Genomic DNA, 16,550 nt, shown 5'->3' with positions numbered 1-16,550 from the left:
CCTCTCAAGTAGCTGGGATTACAGGCACCTGTCACCAAGCCAAGCTAATTTTTGTATTTTTAGTAGAGATAGGGTTTTGCCATGTTGGCCAGGCTGCTCTCGAACTCCTGACCTTAGGTGATCCGCCTGCCTCGGCCTCCCAAAGTGCTGGGATTACAAGTGTGAGCCACCGCACCTGGCCAAGATTAAAATTTTAAAGCACTACTTTGATGATGCTACTTTGGTCATCAAAGAGTCTTCAGTGGGCCGGGTGCTGTGGCTCACACCAGTAATCCCAGCACTTTGGGAGGCCAAGGCGGGCAGATTGCTTCAGTCCCGGGAGTTTGAGACCAGCCTGGGCAACACGGTGAAACCCACTCTCTACAAAAAATACAAAAGTTAGCCAGGCATGGTGGCATGTGCCTGTAGTCCTAGCTAGTTGGGGGGCTGAGGCAGGAGGATCATTTGAGCCCGGGAGGCAGAGGTTGCAGTGAACGGGAATTATGGCACTGCACTCCAGCCTGAGTTGACAGAGTGAGACCCTGTCTCAAAAAAAAAAAGGAAAAGCATAATAAAAAGAGTCTTCAGTGGCTCCCCATATCTTACAGGATGAAGTCCCCATCCTTAACCTCATCTTTTAGACCATACTAAGGAATTTGGACTTTACCCAGAATACAGAGGAAAGGGATCAGAAGACTTAAGTAGGGCTATAATGGGCATCAGATGGTTTTTAAAAGATTGCCTTGGTTGTAGGTAGAGAAAAGGGATTGAATTAGAGGCAGAGACCAGTACATGGTTGTTACAGTAGTCAAGGAGGGGTGTTGGCTTAGACTAGGGTTTCACAGTGGAGGTGGGAGGATTTGCCCGCTGTTTAGGGGGCACAATTGACAGGACAGGGAAGCTGATAACTTCTGAGGCTGAGGGAGAGGGAAGACTCAAAGCCAACCCTGAGCTTTCTGACTTGGGCAGACTGTGGTTTATTTACTAGGCTAGGGAACACTAGAGGAAGAGACGCAGGTTCTGAGGAGCAGATGGGACTGCTGAGTAGGCAGTTGGATGTGTGGATCTGGAACTCAGGTTGGTCAGGCTTGGGCTGAATCTGCAGATTTGGAAGATGTTGGCAAGTGGATGGGGGTAGAAGGTGAGGAAGTGCTTGGGTAGGATCTCCTGGGAGGGGAGACCAGATTGAGAAGAGCAGAGGTTGAATCCTGAGGCACAGCCAGGTGATGTCCTGCATGGCAACGGCACATGGCTGTCTGCTCCCCGTCTCCTGCAGGGCCTGGAACATCATGACCTGCATCAGGTTGGTAATGGAAGTGTTCAGAGTGCAGCAGAAGAGTATTTTTTCTTCCATGACTCTCCTCCCCTCATTTAGCAGCAGTGCTAGAGAGTGACTTTGCATGAGGTCACACTGAGACCCCAGGAAACTCTCTTGGTCTTCCTGATGACTGGAGAAGGGAATATATACCCAACTCCTTACAGCTCGTTGTTTCCCTCATAGGCACAGGAGGAAGCTCGTCGGAACAGGCTCATGAGAGACATGGCTCAGCTACGACTTCAGGTAGGAAATCAGGGCCCAAGTGCTGCTTCTGCACTTGGTAGAGCTTTTGCTTCAACCTTACTGGCAGGTCTCCCGCTTCCGCTGCAGTCCCCCTGCTCTGTTGCCTCTGTGTCCCTCCACTTCTCCCAGATCACACTCCTTACTACTCACTCTTCACTCAGCCATTTGCCTCCTTTCTGCCTTCACTTCTCTCTCTCCCTTTCTCTTTAACTCTTACTTCTGTCTACTTTCCCCCCAAAGCCATTGGTAGAAAGGGTCCTCTGATCCCCTTAACAGGAGGAGCCCCATAAGAGCCACCTTGAGCACCACTCTTCCCCCAGCCCGGCTGCAGGGGTCCCCAGCAGCTGTGCCAACCCTACCCTCTCTCACCAGCTCGAAGTGTCTCAGCTGGAGGGCAGCCTGCAGCAGCCCAAGGCCCAGTCAGCCATGTCTCCCTACCTCGTCCCCGACACCCAGGCCCTCTGCCACCATCTCCCTGTCATCCGCCAGCTGGCCACCAGTGGCCGCTTCATTGTCATCATCCCAAGGACGGGTAAGTACATTGGAGCGATAAGGGGACAGATAGAGTATGGCTAAAGGAGTTTCTGGGCTTGGGATTAGGAGACCTTATTTGGGCCCAGTTTATACACAGTCACCTTGGTCAAGTCTTACCACCTTTATGAACCCGTCACTTCATCTGTGAAATGGACGTAACAATCCCTGTTCTGCCTCACAAGACAGTTGGGAGAAACAGAAAATGTAAGTGAATATAATGTGAAAGCACTTGGTAAATTGCCAAGTATATTGCTGGGAGAAGGTCACATTTTCAGAGAACTTTGGGAGCCCCCTCTGGAGCCAGGGTCCCTTCTCTGCCTGAAGAGTGTACTGAGGTGAGCTCAGATACTTCCTCCAGAGCCTCTTGTCACAGCAGTCTGAGCTTATCTGTTTTGTCCTTTCCTACCCCCACCTTGCCCACCAGTGATCGATGGCCTGGATTTGCTGAAGAAGGAACACCCAGGGGCCCGGGATGGGATTCGGTACCTGGAGGCAGAGTTTAAAAAAGGAAACAGGTGAGTGCAGGTCTGGCTGGACCTGTGCTGGAGCCCTGGGTCTGTCTTTCGGACAACACATGCTTATGAGCCGCTTGCTCCCTATGGGTAAGACACATACATACCCATCTCTACTCACAGTCAGCTCACTGCCTGGGGAGTGATACCAGAGATAATCAGAGGTCAAGGTTGTAGGTGCTGAAATAGAGGGTGACCAAAGGGGCCAGGAGCCCTGTGGGTAGCACTGAGCTGCTGTCCTTCCTCTGCGACAAGCCTGTGATCAGCACCCACTGGGGAGAAGGGAGCAGACCTCCTTCCCTCAGCTTTAGACTGTGAACTCCTTTATAGGAATTTCTCCTGCTTTAGGGTTGGGACAGGTGATCAGGTTTCTCAGAGTGTGAGGACCTTCTTCCAGGCTGCCCAGGGGCTTCCCACCTCCCCGCTGAGCTGAGAGAGTGGTGAGACTGAAGCCAGCCAGGGAGGGGCATCTGGCAGCATGTAGCAGATGCTGAGCCAGTACAGGCCTGCCCTTCTGGCCTTTGGGGCCAGAGGAGGACTAGGCAGAGGGTATAGGGAATAACGGTGGCTCAAGCCTGTAATCCCAGCACTTTGGGAGGCCGAGACGGGCGGATCACGAGGTCAGGAGATCGAAACCATCCTGGCTAGCACGGTGAAACCCCGTCTCTACTAAAAATACAAAAAAATTAGCCAGGTGAGGTGGCGGGCGCCTGTAGTCCCAGCTACTGGGGAGGCTGAGGCAGGAGAATGGCGTGAACCCGGGAGGCGGAGCTTGCAGTGAGCTGAGATCGGGCCACTGCACTCCAGCCTGGGGGCAGAACGAGACTCTGTCTCAAAAAAAAAAAAGAAGAAAGCTTCCTTTTCCCTGCTAGCTGGCCCACCCCCTCCTCTGCATCTGCTCTGCCTGGCCAGGAAGCTGCACAAGGCCTGATTGTTTGGACCTTGTCTCCAGAAGCCCTGACTTGAAAAGCATCTGCTGCTTCTCCCCTCTCAGCTCCTCCCCTGAGAGGAACCAAATAATTGATGTTATCAGGAGAAAAAGTGGGCGGGGCCCAGCAGCCAGGAAGCCACTTAAGAATGGCTCCAAACAAAGCTGTGGTGGGAGAGACATGTTCCCCACCCCCACCTGCAAAACCAGGCCCCCAGAGCCACAACGGACTGCTTTATGTAAGGCGCCCTGCCAGTCCCCTGCTCCTGACCTCCACTCGCACATCTCCTCTGCAGGTACATTCGCTGCCAGAAAGAGGTGGGAAAGAGCTTTGAGCGGCATAAGCTGAAGAGGCAGGATGCAGATGCCTGGTAACATTTTAGCCCTCACCCCTAGAACCTCAGTCAAGCCACCTGCCTTGCTCCTCCATGAGCATTCCTAGGGAGAACGGGTAGGGCTGGAGAATTCTGAGGCTCCGCACGTAGCCTGCCGGGGCCCTCCTGCAGGCCTAACCTTGTGGGGAGTACGAAGTTGCCCCAGCACCTGAGCTTTTCCTCTGCAGATGGATCAGCCTCTTCGGGCCTTGCGATGCTCAGGCTTGGTGTTTTCCCTCATCGCACCTTTGCCAGCTCCCCATAGTGTCTCCAGGGCCAGCTTCCAGGGCCCACTGCCACTCGCTGCCCTTCCAGCCCCCAGCTGCCCCTAGCTGCCCCTGTCCCCTGGAGATCCTGGTGTTTGGGCTGTGCTAATGCTGGGTCTTGGCCCATCTTCCCCTCCACCCCTCATCTCCAGGACTCTCTATAAGATCCTGGACAGCTGCAAACAGCTGACTCTGGCCCAGGGGGCAGGTGAGGAGGATCCGAGCGGCATGGTGACCATCATCACGGGCCTTCCACTGGACAACCCCAGCGTGCTTTCAGGCCCCATGCAGGTGGGTCATGGGTGAGGTGGGGGGATGGTGTGGAATAGGGATGAGGTACCAGAGCAGACTCCATCCCCAGACCCTCCACATAGCTGCCTTTTTCTCTTCCATCACTCCTTCCCCAGCGCCTGAATGATTTGCTCCTCAGTTCAGGAGGTCAGACCCTCTGCATCTTTCCTCCTCCCATTCCACAGGCAGCCCTGCAGGCCGCTGCCCACGCCAGCGTGGACATCAAGAATGTTCTGGACTTCTACAAGCAGTGGAAGGAGATTGGTTGATACTGACCCCCAGGCCCTGCAGTGGGGCTGACTCCAGATCTCTCCTGCCCTCCCTGGCAGCCAGGACCAGCGCCTGTAGTCACCCCACCACACGCAGACTCATGCACGCACGCAGGAGGGAGGCCTAGCTGCTCAGAGGCTGCAGGGAGGGCCCAGGAGCCGGCTGGGAGGGTGGGGTCCCTTTGTTGCCAAGACGTTAGGAAAGCGAGGAAAGTGCTTGGATTAGGAGAGTCTTGTGGGCCCCTGGCCAGCCTTCCTGCCTCAGCTCCCCTGCTGTCTCCAGGGGCAGGTGGCAGGCATGGGTACCTGCATTTCACTGGAGTGGGTTCTTGGATCTCGGAGGGGAAGGAACAGCAGAAGAGGCCCTTCTTCCTCACCCAAGATGCAGAGTGGTTGGGGCCAGGAGTTTGGACCCTCCAGTTCTTGGGGGAAGAGCCAGGTAATACCTGGTGTCTGAGTGATTCTCTGCAGACCCTTCCCCTCCTCAAGGATCACCCATCCTCCTTTCATCCCCTTTATGGGGACCAGGAGCTCTGGAGCCAGCCACGGGGGCTCTTAGAGAAGCAAGGCCTGGTGTGGCCTGCACCGAATAGCAGGGTCAGGGTTCGTGTGCTCCTCCTCCTGCCACAGGGGCTGCACATCCCATTGCCCCACTTCTGCTTTCTGTCTCCCTCTGTCTAGCTTCCAGGGCAGGGAGCAGGCCCCACCTAGGGCTGCAGGCAATCTGGCCTGTGCCAGCATGGGCTCCTGTGCCCACCAGCCCCACAGGTGCTGTGCTTTGTGCTCTTGGCTGCTGTGCTGGGACAGAATGGGATGTCAGGAAGAGAAGAAAGGGGGTGCAGTCTGAGGCCACCACCCCGCTTCCTATCTAAGGGAGGGCTGAAGACAAGGGGCTGGCATTCAGTGGGCAGCAGAAAGGAGAGGCCCCTTGAAGCTGCTCAGAGCCCTCTGTCCCTCCTTTTGCCCTCCCCAGGACTAAAGACCTGAAGGGGCTGAGTGTGGGGCTGGCTTTTGGAGTGTCGAGGTGAATATGCGGGAGCAGAGATCATGAATAGCTCAGGGCAGTGAATGGCGCACCAAGAGCAGGGCTGTGTGTGGGAGGCTGTGGCCAGGATTGCCTCAGCTCCCTCAGGCTGGGAGGATAGCACAGGCTGGGGGCTGGGGGTGGAGGGTCTCAGCTCTGCTGCCCCCACCCCAGTACTAGCCTAGCTTCTCAAGCTGTGGCTTAGAGGATAGTTGGCTTCCTGCCTCTTTCCTCTAAAACAGCAAGTCTGGGAAATCCTGGGGTGAGTGGAGTCACCCCACCCCCAGTTGCTGGCAGAGACTGAGACTAAAGCATCACTTAATAAACCCCCCCAAGCCCAATCCCTGTCTCCTGGTGCCTGTCTGTACAGAAGTTTCATGGGGAGGTGGGACATTGAAGATGGCATCCTGAAATGCATTTTGGAAAGACTTCTTTGAAGTGGATGGAACAGAACAAGAAGCAGGCAATTTGAGTGAAAGCCCTGGAGATGGTTTGATAGACACTGTCAAGCTCCTTGACCCTGTAAACTGAGGCAGTGCCTTTGCAGGGGTGATAGTGAAAATCTGCCAGCAACATCACTGCCTGGGGTTGGTTCGCTGTCAGCAGCTGGGTCCTCTTCCTCAAGGGGGTGGGGGAAGTGAGCCTTGAAACCAGCCTCTGAGTCCTCAAGTGCCTGTCCTGCAAAGATTGGCACCTCAAATTGTGTTCAGGGTGTGGATGGGGAGGTGGTGAGCCTGGTGAATTCCACATGGTAGAACCAACATTTACCAAAGGCAGTTTGCTCTGAGCCCTACCCAGCACCAGGTGCTAAAAGGCAGCAAAGCATGATGAGAGATGGCTTCTGAAATAGGTTCCGCATTTGGGGATTTGGGTTCCTCTGCCAGCCTAAGGCAGAGCTGTCCTCAACTGCTGGGAGAACCTGGAACAGGAAAACTGCTCTGAGTCGCCGGGGGAACTCTACAGCTCCGTGGCCACATCGTGGCTTGGGCCCCTAGCCTATTCTAGCCAGTCAGCACGGGGAGTTTGGGTTGTGCTGGAGGAGCTGGCTGTGTGCAGGCAGCCGAGTGAGCTGCCTGCTAATGGGGCTGGGCCACCCCGTGCTGCTCCCTGGAGGCTGGACAAGGCTGGGATTGTTTCCTGGCTTCCCTTTGTCTCCCCACTCCCCGCCCAGGCCTGGCCCCTCTCCTCCATCAGCCTGGCTGGCAGCAGCCTCGGACTCCGCCCGTGGAGCCCTGGGCCTGCTGACCCACCAGCTTAGGAGCACCCGCCAAGCTCTGGGTAAGGAAGCTCACCTTCTGGGGCTCTGACACCACCTCTCTGGGGAAATAGAGGTAAAGCACCTTGCTCCAGCCGTCCCTCCCCCATTTCCACAGCAACTGCCCACACCCCACTCCAGAGATCTCTAAACCCTACTACTAAGGGAAGGCACCGTGAGGGGAGTTAGATCCCAGTGTATTCTTCACTCCTTCCCCAGACAGATGGGCAGCACTCAGGGTAGGGGAGAACCCACCCATCCCACTTGTGGGAGCAAGCAAGGGATACCCTGGGAGGCCCTCATCCATGTTTGTTCTGCTGGGGTGCAGGGACTAGGGCCAGGTTTGCCCTGTGCCCAGCAGGGTCTCCAGCACCCATCTCAGGGGCAGAGGCTGGGGGAGTGACTGCTGGTGCAAGCCCCCGAGTGCATGCAGCAAAAACACGGATGCATTACTGGTGGCAGGAAGAGGAGGGACTAGGCTCTAGAGTTGCTGCAAAGTTTCGGCCTGGGGAGGTGGGAGGAGTGCCCTAGTCCTCCTCCTGGGGCAGCTCCGCCTGCCCAGCTGGCCCAGCCCCTCCACTTGTGCCAAGGAATGTGCCGGGAAAGGCCAGCAGGGCAGCAGAGCCGCGGCCACCTGGAGGCAGTGCACAGGTCTGGGGCTGAGGGATATGGGGCTCAGGAGGGGCAGGGACCCCAAAACTCTCCTGGGGGGCACAAGTGTAGTTCTCAGAGAAAAGCCAGGCATCCCCCTAACTCCTTGTCCCACCTGATGGCGTCTGGCTTCTCCAGAGATTCTGAGTGCCAAGAGTGTTCTGTGCTCAGCTCGGGCACTGTGGGCGAAGCACATTTTGGTGGGGCAGGGAGTGGTACTCGGGCTGTCTCTGTGCTGGCCTCCAGGAGTCAGGATTCTTCCCGAGACAAAAACTGGGAGCCTGGGGGTTTGGATCACTATTTGGGGTAGCCTTACGGCTGGGAGGACCCCACCACTCCATGCTGGGCTGAGGCCGCCAAGCCCCTCAGTGTGGGGACTGAATGCCCCAAGGAGAAAAGGTTGGAGTTAAGTGGTGCAAGGGCTGGGGAAGGTGGACCAGCCTCCCTGGGCCTGAAGGAAGCAGCTCCAGGAGGGAGGGTGCCATCTGCCTCCCACATGTGCTGCCCATCCTGGGGCTGAACCCAGGTGAAAGGGGCCTGTGGATGGGGGGCAGATATCTGATCCCCTATCCCCTGCTCTGTCTCTAGGTCAACGTGGAGGTGCCAGGCCACCATGCTCAGTCTCAAGCTGCCCCAACTTCTTCAAGTCCACCAGGTCCCCCGGGTGAGGGGCTCCACTCACTGACCCACCAACCCCCATTCCCTAGAGGACTGACTAGGGGCTGACATTCTCTTTTAGCTATTGGGGCAGCCCCTCCTGCAGGCGAACTCTTACTCTCCCATTCCAGTGTGAGGCTCTTCCTCTCATCTCTGAGGAACAAGCTTGTGGCCCTCCATCTGGAGTCCCCTTCCCCAGAGCGCCCTGTGTGCTGCGCCCCACCCCCACCCCACCCCAATCTGGCTCTTCGGTTTCCCATCTGTTTTGCGGGTTGTGGGTGCTGGGACCTGTGCTAAGATCAGATCAGATTTAGTTTGGCTTGGGGGCCACGTTGATCTCCAGCCCAGCCTCTTTGACCCTGCTTCCAGAGATCTCAAATGGAGGGAAAGGGTCGGGGCACAGTGACGCCCCTCCTCTCCCACCACTACCCTAGGTGTTCTGGGAAGATGGCATCATGTCTGGCTACCGCCGCCCCACCAGCTCGGCTTTGGACTGTGTTCTCAGCTCCTTCCAGATGACCAACGAGACGGTCAACATCTGGACTCACTTCCTGCCCACCTGGTGAGGGGAGGCTCTGCCCCAGGCCGCGGCCTTGAGCTCAGAGGGGGTACCCAGGCGGGCAGGGGCCGTCCAGGCCCACGGGCTGCAGCGGCAGTCGCGGGGGTCCGCGGCGGCCTGAGCACGCGCCCGCCGCAGGTACTTCCTGTGGCGGCTCCTGGCGCTGGCGGGCGGCCCCGGCTTCCGCGCGGAGCCGTACCACTGGCCGCTGCTGGTCTTCCTGCTGCCCGCCTGCCTCTACCCCTTCGCGTCGTGCTGCGCGCACACCTTCAGCTCCATGTCGCCCCGCGCGCGCCACATCTGCTACTTCCTGGACTACGGCGCGCTCAGCCTCTACAGCCTGGGTGAGCCGGACAGGCGCGGGAGCGCGGCGTCCCGGAGCAGGTCGAGGGGTGGTACACGGGACATAGGGGCGTGCCCCTCAGGCCTCAGCTGCACGCCCCCACCTCACCGCAGGCTGCGCCTTCCCCTATGCCGCTTACTCCATGCCGGCCTCCTGGCTGCACGGCCGCCTGCACCAGTTCTTTGTGCCTGCCGCCGCACTCAACTCCTTCTTGTGCACCGGCCTCTCCTGCTACTCCCGGTGGGTTCCCAGGCCCCCCCGGTGGGGACGGGGAAGGCGGAGGCACAGGAGAGGACACACCTCACTGCTCTCAAACAGCATTTGTGACATCGGGACCATGTACTGAGGACTTCCTCTGTCAGACCCTGTATGCTCATACCCATGCTGTCTCCTTTAATTCTCACAAGCCACCATAAAAGGCAGATGTCTTTATCCCCACATACAGATGTGGTCCTTTACACAGGTCATATGCCCTAAGGGTTTTCTTAGCTGCAGGCTGTGCTGATATTCCATCTTTGCCCAAGGCCTCTTGCCTTTCCTGACCCCTACCCTGAGCACAGCGATGGTGACCAGCCTTTTCCTCCCGCCTCCCAGTTTCCTGGAGCTGGAAAGCCCTGGGCTCAGTAAGGTTCTCCGCACAGCAGCCTTCGCCTATCCCTTCCTGTTCGACAACCTCCCACTCTTTTATAGGGTAAGGAGGCCTGGGGCTCCTGCCCAGACACCTGCTTTCCTGTCCAGACCCTCAAGGTGCCCACTTCCAGCCTTGCCCCCTCAGTCCCTGCCTCAGCCCAGCCGCCTCTCTTCTGGTCCAGCACCCTGCCTAGGTGTGCCCGCCCGCTCTTCATCCTTACCAGATCCCAGACACTCCCTATGTTTTGGCTCCCGAGTCCCTCTCCAGCAGTCTTACTTTTCCTTTGCCAGCTCGGGCTGTGCTGGGGCAGGGGCCACAGCTGTGGGCAGGAGGCCCTGAGCACCAGCCATGGCTACCACCTCTTCTGTGCGCTGCTCACTGGCTTCCTCTTCGCCTCCCACCTGCCCGAAAGGCTGGCACCAGGACGCTTTGACTACATCGGTGAGGGCACGCCTGGCCCAGCCCGGGAAGAGGCAGGGGCAGATGGCTTCCCAGAGCACAGAATGCACTGGGTAAATGGGTATTACAACTGCAGGATGGAGGCAAATTATAGGAGGGACTTCCCTGTCTTCCTCTAACGAGAGCATCACTGGAAGGGTCCTCCACCTGCCACTTCTCAGGTAGCAAAACTAGTAGCATGTGTGCTGGGGCCACATGCACAAATGCTCATTCACTCCTTTCAGTCACTCTGGGAGTCAGGGTTTCTTCTTCTCAATAGGGGAGTAGCAGGCCCAGAGGATGGGGTGACTTGCACTGGGAAAGATGTGGCTCTGACCTGCTCATCCTCTCCACAGGTCACAGCCACCAGCTATTCCACATCTGTGCAGTGCTGGGCACCCACTTCCAGCTGGAGGCAGTGCTGGCTGATATGGGATCGCGCAGAGCCTGGCTGGCCACACAGGAACCTGCCCTGGGCCTGGCAGGCACAGTGGCCACACTGGTCTTGGCTGTAGCCGGGAACCTACTCATCATTGCTGCTTTCACAGCCTCCCTGCTTCGGGCCCCCAGTACATGCCCTCTGCTGCAGGGTGGCCCACTGGAGGGGGGTACTCAGGCCAAACAACAGTGAAGCCCCATCCCTGACCCTGCCCTGGAGGGGGCAGAGGCCAGGCCCCCGTGCTGAGGAGGAGCCCAGATTTGGGCCTAATCAGGTGGGGACACATCTCAGCCTGGAACCAACAGGGGCTGAGGAGAGAGGGCAGAGGAGAGGAGGGGTGTCTAGGGGGAATGGCAGAGTGTTAGAGGGACCATGAGGGGGCTCTTGATGGGAGTAGAGGAAGTGCTGAGGGTCTTGAGAGGGGAGATGCATGCGTGTCCAGGCTGAAGATGCCCCCATACTCTGTCAAAGGTTGGGGCGGGGAGGTGTTGGGGTCCTTTCATCTGGCTCCATTTCTGGTGCTCCTGAAGTCTCTGCTCAGCACAGGGAAGAACTAACACGACTAACCTAGGCCTACCCCAAATGCTTCTTGCTAACCAGGCCGAGAGGCCACACACTTGGCTCCCATCCCCACAAACCAGGTAATGCCAGTTTGCCAGCAGCTATTTGCCTATAGAGATGAGTCTGTCCTGGTCATAACTGTGTACTCAAGGTGTCCAGGCTTTTGGGGGTGGGCCTATCTGGGTGCATTATGGATGGTTCGGTGGATTGAGGTGTGGGGAGGAGGGTCCTAGGCTAGAGGGGGGATCCCTAGTTAAGACTTTAGGAAGCCACCTTCAATGTTCTCTGGAACAAGGCAGGTACAAATAAAAAAATAAAATTTTGGAAAGCACTTTCTAGAACTGGAGAAGGTAAAACCTCCTCACCCCCATCCTCCTGACACCTCCCTCCCACACTCCATAAACTGGACAGATTCACAGGCCCACGGATTCCTCTTTTGGAGTTTATTTGGGAGCAGCTGGGATGATGGGGACCCCACATCCATAGGGCTGGGAGGTCAGGGCAAGGGGAAGGGGAAAGAAGGGGGCCTGGAGAGGAGCAGAACTGGATTTGCCGGCCAGGCCAGCAGAGCGACACCCTAGACCGGGCCGTAGAAGCGCCGATAGGCCTCCTGGAAGCCGATGTGGTCAGCCAGCTCGTCACAGTCCGGATTGAGCTCACACACCTCCCTCTTGGGCTCCAGGGGATCTGGGTAGGGGGCTGGGGCTCTGAGACACCCGACGTGGTGGCATCAGCCCCCGTGCAAAATGCCTATCCCTCCTCTCCCTACACATGGGGCTCCAGGGTCCCCACCAGGGCTGGCTGCCTGTACCCCCACCACAGCCCAGAGAGGCCACTCCCTGCTGCAGCTCCCCCACAGACCATCCCGGAGAGGCAGGGCCTTGGCCCAGTCCACCTTTTCTCTCACCCCAGCCATTGATACAGGTAGCGCCTGGGTCTCTTCACCACCTCGCTGCCCTCCTGCTTGGACACAAAGGCTGTAGAGCAGAGGGGCAGGAATCAGATGGCTCTGGGTTTGGGAGGATCAGGTTGGCAGCAGGCTGGCCTTCCTGACAGCCAGACAGGAGGTGGCAGGAGTGGGGGAATGAGACTGAGGGACCAAAGTGAGAAGGGAGGGTCCAGGAGCCCATCAGGTCCATCCTCATACCTGCACCTTTGCTGGACTCTGCACCACTGGGTTTTGCACCTGCAAAGGAAAGGGAGCCTGGTTCACCCCTGCTCATCCCCAGGGCTCTCATCCTCCTTCCCCTGTGTCTCCGGCAGCTTGCTCTTCCTTCTTCTCCCTCTGCAAGGGCAGAGCTGGGGCAAATGGATTGAGCCTGCAACAGGGTGATTAGATGGCAAAGGGACTGCCAGCCAAAGGGGTGAGAAGAGATGGGCCATGATGCTTCCTTTTCTCAGCCCCCACTGCTGTGTGGCCTGAGGGGAGGTGGGGTCACTCACCTGCCTGGCCAGTGATGCGAAGTGTGGCCAGGGCCAGCAGGGCGAGGAGTGTGAGGGCTCTCATGGTGTCTTGGTGGCTGTGCTGGGCTCCTGCTCAGGACTCAGCTGGCCTGCCCCACCAGCCTCCAGCACTGTTTATACGCTCTGGGCTGTGTCCCGGCGATGAGGAGGGGTGTGGCTGACCATGGTGCAGGCGGGTCTAGGGGGAATCTGCCAGGGCTATTTGAGGGTCATCCGCCCCAGCTCCGTAGGCCAAACCCCAAAGGACATTGTGGTTGGCAGCTGCGGCTGCCAGGCCAGGGGCCCTGGGAGTGATGGAGGGTGAGCCACAATCAGACTGCCCCACTCTTGACACTGCCTCTGGCCCCTTCCTCAGGGGGCAGCCCGAGACCCCTCAGCCCCAACTCACTCTTCCTCAGAGACCCCCAGCCTCAGGTTGAGCACTGGCTGAGCTCTAAGGAGATTCTAAAGAGGAAGCAGGGGTCAGAGACCTAAAATAGGTTCAAGCAGAGCTGGGCTCCAGCTCTCACAGCCTGTGATTTCTACTGTCAGCCCCGTAGGCAGGAGCCAAACCCAGGGAGGGATGCCTCGCAATGCCCTCGTTCACCCGGTGAGACACCAAAGGCAGTCTGCTGTGGGCGCAGCTCGATGGCTCAGGCCCTGCACATCCGGAGAGGAGAAAGGGTTGGGTGGCACAAGGCCAAGAGCCAAAGCCAATGGAGGTGGGGCTGGGCAGATGAGGTCAGCTGGTTGGTCTCTGGGACATGCTAGGTGGCTGTGACTGCCAGGTACACAGGCACAGGGCAGGGAGGCAGGCACTCACTGAGGTGGGGAACCCCTTCCCCGTGCCCTTAGCAGGCAGGGAGGCAGGGCCTGTAAGGAGCATGGAGATGGAGTGGGCCTCCGCCCTCCCGGTCCCCCCGATTCTCCTCCTGACCCTGCAGCCTCCACAGTGTTAACCACCCTGGGGAGGGAGCTGCCCTCCAGTAGTGCTCCTGTAAGCGATAGGAAGGCCTGTCCTCTACGGTACAGAACATCCCAGCCTGAAAACCGCATCCCACACCTGAGAGCCTCCACTGCCTCAGGTCAGCCCAGAGAGGGAAGAGGTATCCTGGGACCTTCCCCTGTCTAACCTGTGTCACTCACCCACCCACCAACCAGGGCTTGAGACTATCTGCCCAACCTGACAAGCAAACAAAGCACCCAACGGGGCAGGCCTGACAGGAGCAGGGCATTTGAATGCTTGAACGCCACAGCTCCATGGTAACAAAGCGGGCAGAGGGAGACTGAGCTGAGCGCCGTTTATTGGGGGGGGAAGTGGGGGCCATCTGATGCTTGCCTGTGTTCCCAGTGTGCCTCCAGCAGACCTCACCAAAGCCCTCACTAGGGAAAAGTTCTGCCCCCATCCACACCCAACCCCTTTCCCCCTTTGGTGGATCCAGGAAGCACCCATCCTGCCTTTGGCTGCCCTGGCAGAAGAAGAATGAAGTAGAAGCAGCAAGAGAAACAAAGTGCCCGCGATTCTTTTTTTTTTGAGACGGAGTCTCGCTCTGTCACCCAGGCAGGAGTACAATGGTGCGATCTCGGCTCACTGCAACCTCTGCCTCCCAGGTTCAAGCAATTCTCCTGCCTCGGCCTCTCGAGTAGCTGGGATTAGAGGCACGTTCTAATGCCCAGCTGATTTTTTTTTGAGATGGAGTTTCACTCTTGTTGCCCAGGCTGAAGTGCAGTGGCGCAATCTTGGCTCACTGCAACCTCCACCTGCCGGGTTCAAGTGATTCTCCTGCCTCAGCCCCCCCTGAGTAGCTGGAATTACAGGCACACGCCACCATGCCTGGCTAATTTTGTATTTTTAGTAGATATGGGGTTTCACCATTTAGCCAGGCTGGTCTCGAACTCCTGACCTCAGGTGATTCACCCGCCTTGGCCTCCCAAAGTGCTGGGATTACAGGCGTGAGCCACCGCGCCCAGCCGTAATGATTCTTGGAGGGTGCCAAGAGTGACACCTCCCTGGCAGCTCATCCTATCCACAGGGAACCCAGGGGTCCTGGTTTTTGTACAAGGAGCTCTGCTGCTCTCCGCACATGGTCTGGTAAGCCCCTTGCCAACTCACCCCCGCCTGGAGGCTCCCAGAGGACCACGACTGAAGCCTTAACTTGGCCCAAGAGTGGCCAGGCAGAGGAAGCATCCTCACAGATTACAGTGTAGTGGAGGAAGTTTATTTACGGATGTGGGGAGAACATGGTAAAGGCCCCTGGGCTGGCCAGCAAGGGGGCAATCAGTGGAGATTGAAAACAGATTCTCCAAGCCAGGCCCAGGGAAAAGGGCTCAGGAACCAGCAGGAGTGGGGCGGCGGGGCAAAGCTGACCTGAACCTAGAGAAGAGAGAACATGGCCAAGAATTATCCAGGTAGAAGAAACAGAGGAATCTAAAGGGGGTGTATGTCCAACTCCAAGGGTACCCCAAAGGCACAGTGGCAATGAGGCTTTCTCTGGCCTAGTCCTCCAGCAAATTCCATCACTGCTGAGGGACTGGGCACCATTTCAGCCGTTCTCAGAGGCAGGCCGCCCAGGCCAGGCATGCTGGCCACAGGTTCTTGACCTTGACTGCCCTCTGCTTCTGGGCCTGGCGGTCTCCTCACTCAGGCTCCCTCAGCACAGCAACCAGCTCTCTCTGTTCTCTGTGTAGAGCCTGAAATCAATGGGAGACAACAGACAAACTGGGATCTGAGAAAACCCAAATCCTTGCTCTCCACTGTCCCTGACTCCAGGCCTGGGGTTTCCCCCAGGACAATATGGATGGAGTCTGTGGCTTAAGTCATGGCCCTGCAGAGCACGTTAGGATGAAGACACATAAGAAAGTCCGCACCATCTGGCAAGTATTTATAGCAAACTGGGTTCTGTGACCACCTAGGCTGGGCATCCCCAGAGCAGAGCCCATCTTCAGCAAGGGTCCCCAAAGTGGCCCTTCAATCCTCTGACCTCAACAGAGCTTTCTGGCGAGGAACTTTCTTGAATTAAGTAAACTTTCAGTTGAGTTACAGACATGGAAATTGCCCACGTCGAACAACATGAAGGTCTGTAGCTGGAATGGGTGGGGCATGGCTTTAAGAGCAGAGGGCTTTGTCCCTCTTAGGACAGCACTGAATCCCAGAGCTGGTGAGGCCCTGGGATCATTATCTAGCCAATTTGGAAGCCAGGACCCAGAGACAGGAGTGACCCATGGCCTCATGGTGACTGAGTGGTGATGGTGGAGCAGCGCCTTGCCCGAGGACTCAGCAGGGGGCCCTGGGAGTGCCAGAGACACAACTTGGAGTTGTGCCCTGCAAGATGGCACCAGGCTTGGGGTGGGGGCCTTGGTCACTACCACTTTTGTGCCTGCTGCCCAGTCCCGCAGGCCAGTCTGTGATGTGGGGAGAGCAGAGGGAGTGGGGACAGTAGGGAGCAGAGCGGCTGCCAGCCTTCCACTTGCCACCGCCTCCTGGCCAGGGCCCTTCCTAAGCTGTGGCAGGGCCTTCAGGCTGCAGCTAACTGGTATTGGGAAGAGAAGACCAGGGAGATCCAGGAGCCATAAATTTGGGGACCTATAACCCTCAGGAATATGAGGGTTTGCCCCAGGAAGGGGCTGTCAAGTGGCTATAAGTAGATGTAAATTAGATACTGACATGATGGATGGAGAGGGTTCGACAGAGATGCCGCCACTTGAGCCCTACCAGAAAGCTTCTCTTGGAAATGCACTTTGAGCCCATAGGAAAATCTGTCTCATTGAGGTGCAGCCAAGCTGCTACCTGTGTCATCCAGCTTGATCATCTTCTTCTCTTTTTTTTTTTTTTTTT

The 16,550-nt window shown here is 57.5% G+C and overlaps 4 protein-coding genes across 10 annotated transcripts in view; 2 read left to right on the top strand and 2 right to left on the bottom strand.

Moving 5' to 3' along the window:
* Window positions 1-6,079, top strand: part of SMG5 (SMG5 nonsense mediated mRNA decay factor) — a 43,800-nt gene extending 37,721 nt beyond the window's left edge. The window contains exons 16-21 of the mRNA XM_011928511.1: window positions 1,481-1,540; window positions 1,913-2,072; window positions 2,499-2,589; window positions 3,811-3,885; window positions 4,307-4,445; window positions 4,631-6,079. Of these exons, the coding sequence (XP_011783901.1) occupies window positions 1,481-1,540; window positions 1,913-2,072; window positions 2,499-2,589; window positions 3,811-3,885; window positions 4,307-4,445; window positions 4,631-4,714 (609 nt within the window). The 3' untranslated portion in view covers window positions 4,715-6,079. The remainder of the gene's footprint in view (window positions 1-1,480; window positions 1,541-1,912; window positions 2,073-2,498; window positions 2,590-3,810; window positions 3,886-4,306; window positions 4,446-4,630) is intronic.
* Window positions 6,080-6,869: 790 nt separating this feature from the next.
* PAQR6 (progestin and adipoQ receptor family member VI) lies at window positions 6,870-11,603 on the top strand. 7 transcript variants are annotated; one of them, XM_011928396.1, is made up of 9 exons: window positions 6,870-7,016; window positions 7,352-7,479; window positions 8,233-8,299; window positions 8,736-8,863; window positions 8,999-9,204; window positions 9,317-9,443; window positions 9,798-9,894; window positions 10,125-10,275; window positions 10,629-11,603. In XM_011928396.1, the coding sequence occupies exons 3-9, from the start codon at window positions 8,258-8,260 to the stop codon at window positions 10,901-10,903; spliced, it is 1,026 nt and encodes a 341-aa protein (XP_011783786.1). In that variant the 5' UTR covers window positions 6,870-7,016; window positions 7,352-7,479; window positions 8,233-8,257; the 3' UTR covers window positions 10,904-11,603. The 7 variants fall into 7 exon arrangements, 6 of the variants coding, with proteins under 6 accessions (XP_011783786.1, XP_011783783.1, XP_011783784.1 ...); XM_011928393.1 differs by lacking the exon at window positions 7,352-7,479 and having other exon boundaries at window positions 8,233-8,308; XM_011928394.1 differs by lacking the exon at window positions 7,352-7,479 and having other exon boundaries at window positions 6,870-7,069; window positions 8,233-8,308.
* Window positions 11,604-11,684: 81 nt separating this feature from the next.
* BGLAP (bone gamma-carboxyglutamate (gla) protein) lies at window positions 11,685-13,049 on the bottom strand. The gene is made up of 4 exons (XM_011928386.1): window positions 12,716-13,049; window positions 12,420-12,458; window positions 12,180-12,249; window positions 11,685-11,979 (listed from the first exon to the last, which is right to left on the bottom strand). The coding sequence occupies exons 1-4, from the start codon at window positions 12,777-12,779 to the stop codon at window positions 11,850-11,852; spliced, it is 303 nt and encodes a 100-aa protein (XP_011783776.1). The 5' UTR covers window positions 12,780-13,049; the 3' UTR covers window positions 11,685-11,849.
* A 1,863-nt stretch (window positions 13,050-14,912) lies between these two features.
* Window positions 14,913-16,550, bottom strand: part of PMF1 (polyamine-modulated factor 1) — a 39,108-nt gene continuing 37,470 nt past the window's right edge. Inside the window, exon 4 of the mRNA XM_011928510.1 lies at window positions 14,913-15,406. Within this exon, the coding sequence (XP_011783900.1) occupies window positions 15,353-15,406 (54 nt within the window). The 3' untranslated portion in view covers window positions 14,913-15,352. The remainder of the gene's footprint in view (window positions 15,407-16,550) is intronic.

The sequence above is a fragment of the Colobus angolensis genome, unplaced genomic scaffold, assembly GCF_000951035.1.
Source record: "Colobus angolensis palliatus isolate OR3802 unplaced genomic scaffold, Cang.pa_1.0 Scaffold77, whole genome shotgun sequence".
NCBI classification, from domain to species: Eukaryota; Metazoa; Chordata; class Mammalia; order Primates; family Cercopithecidae; genus Colobus; species Colobus angolensis.
The sequence above is the reverse complement of the archived record's forward strand: the minus strand, read 5'-3'. Positions and strand labels throughout refer to the sequence as shown.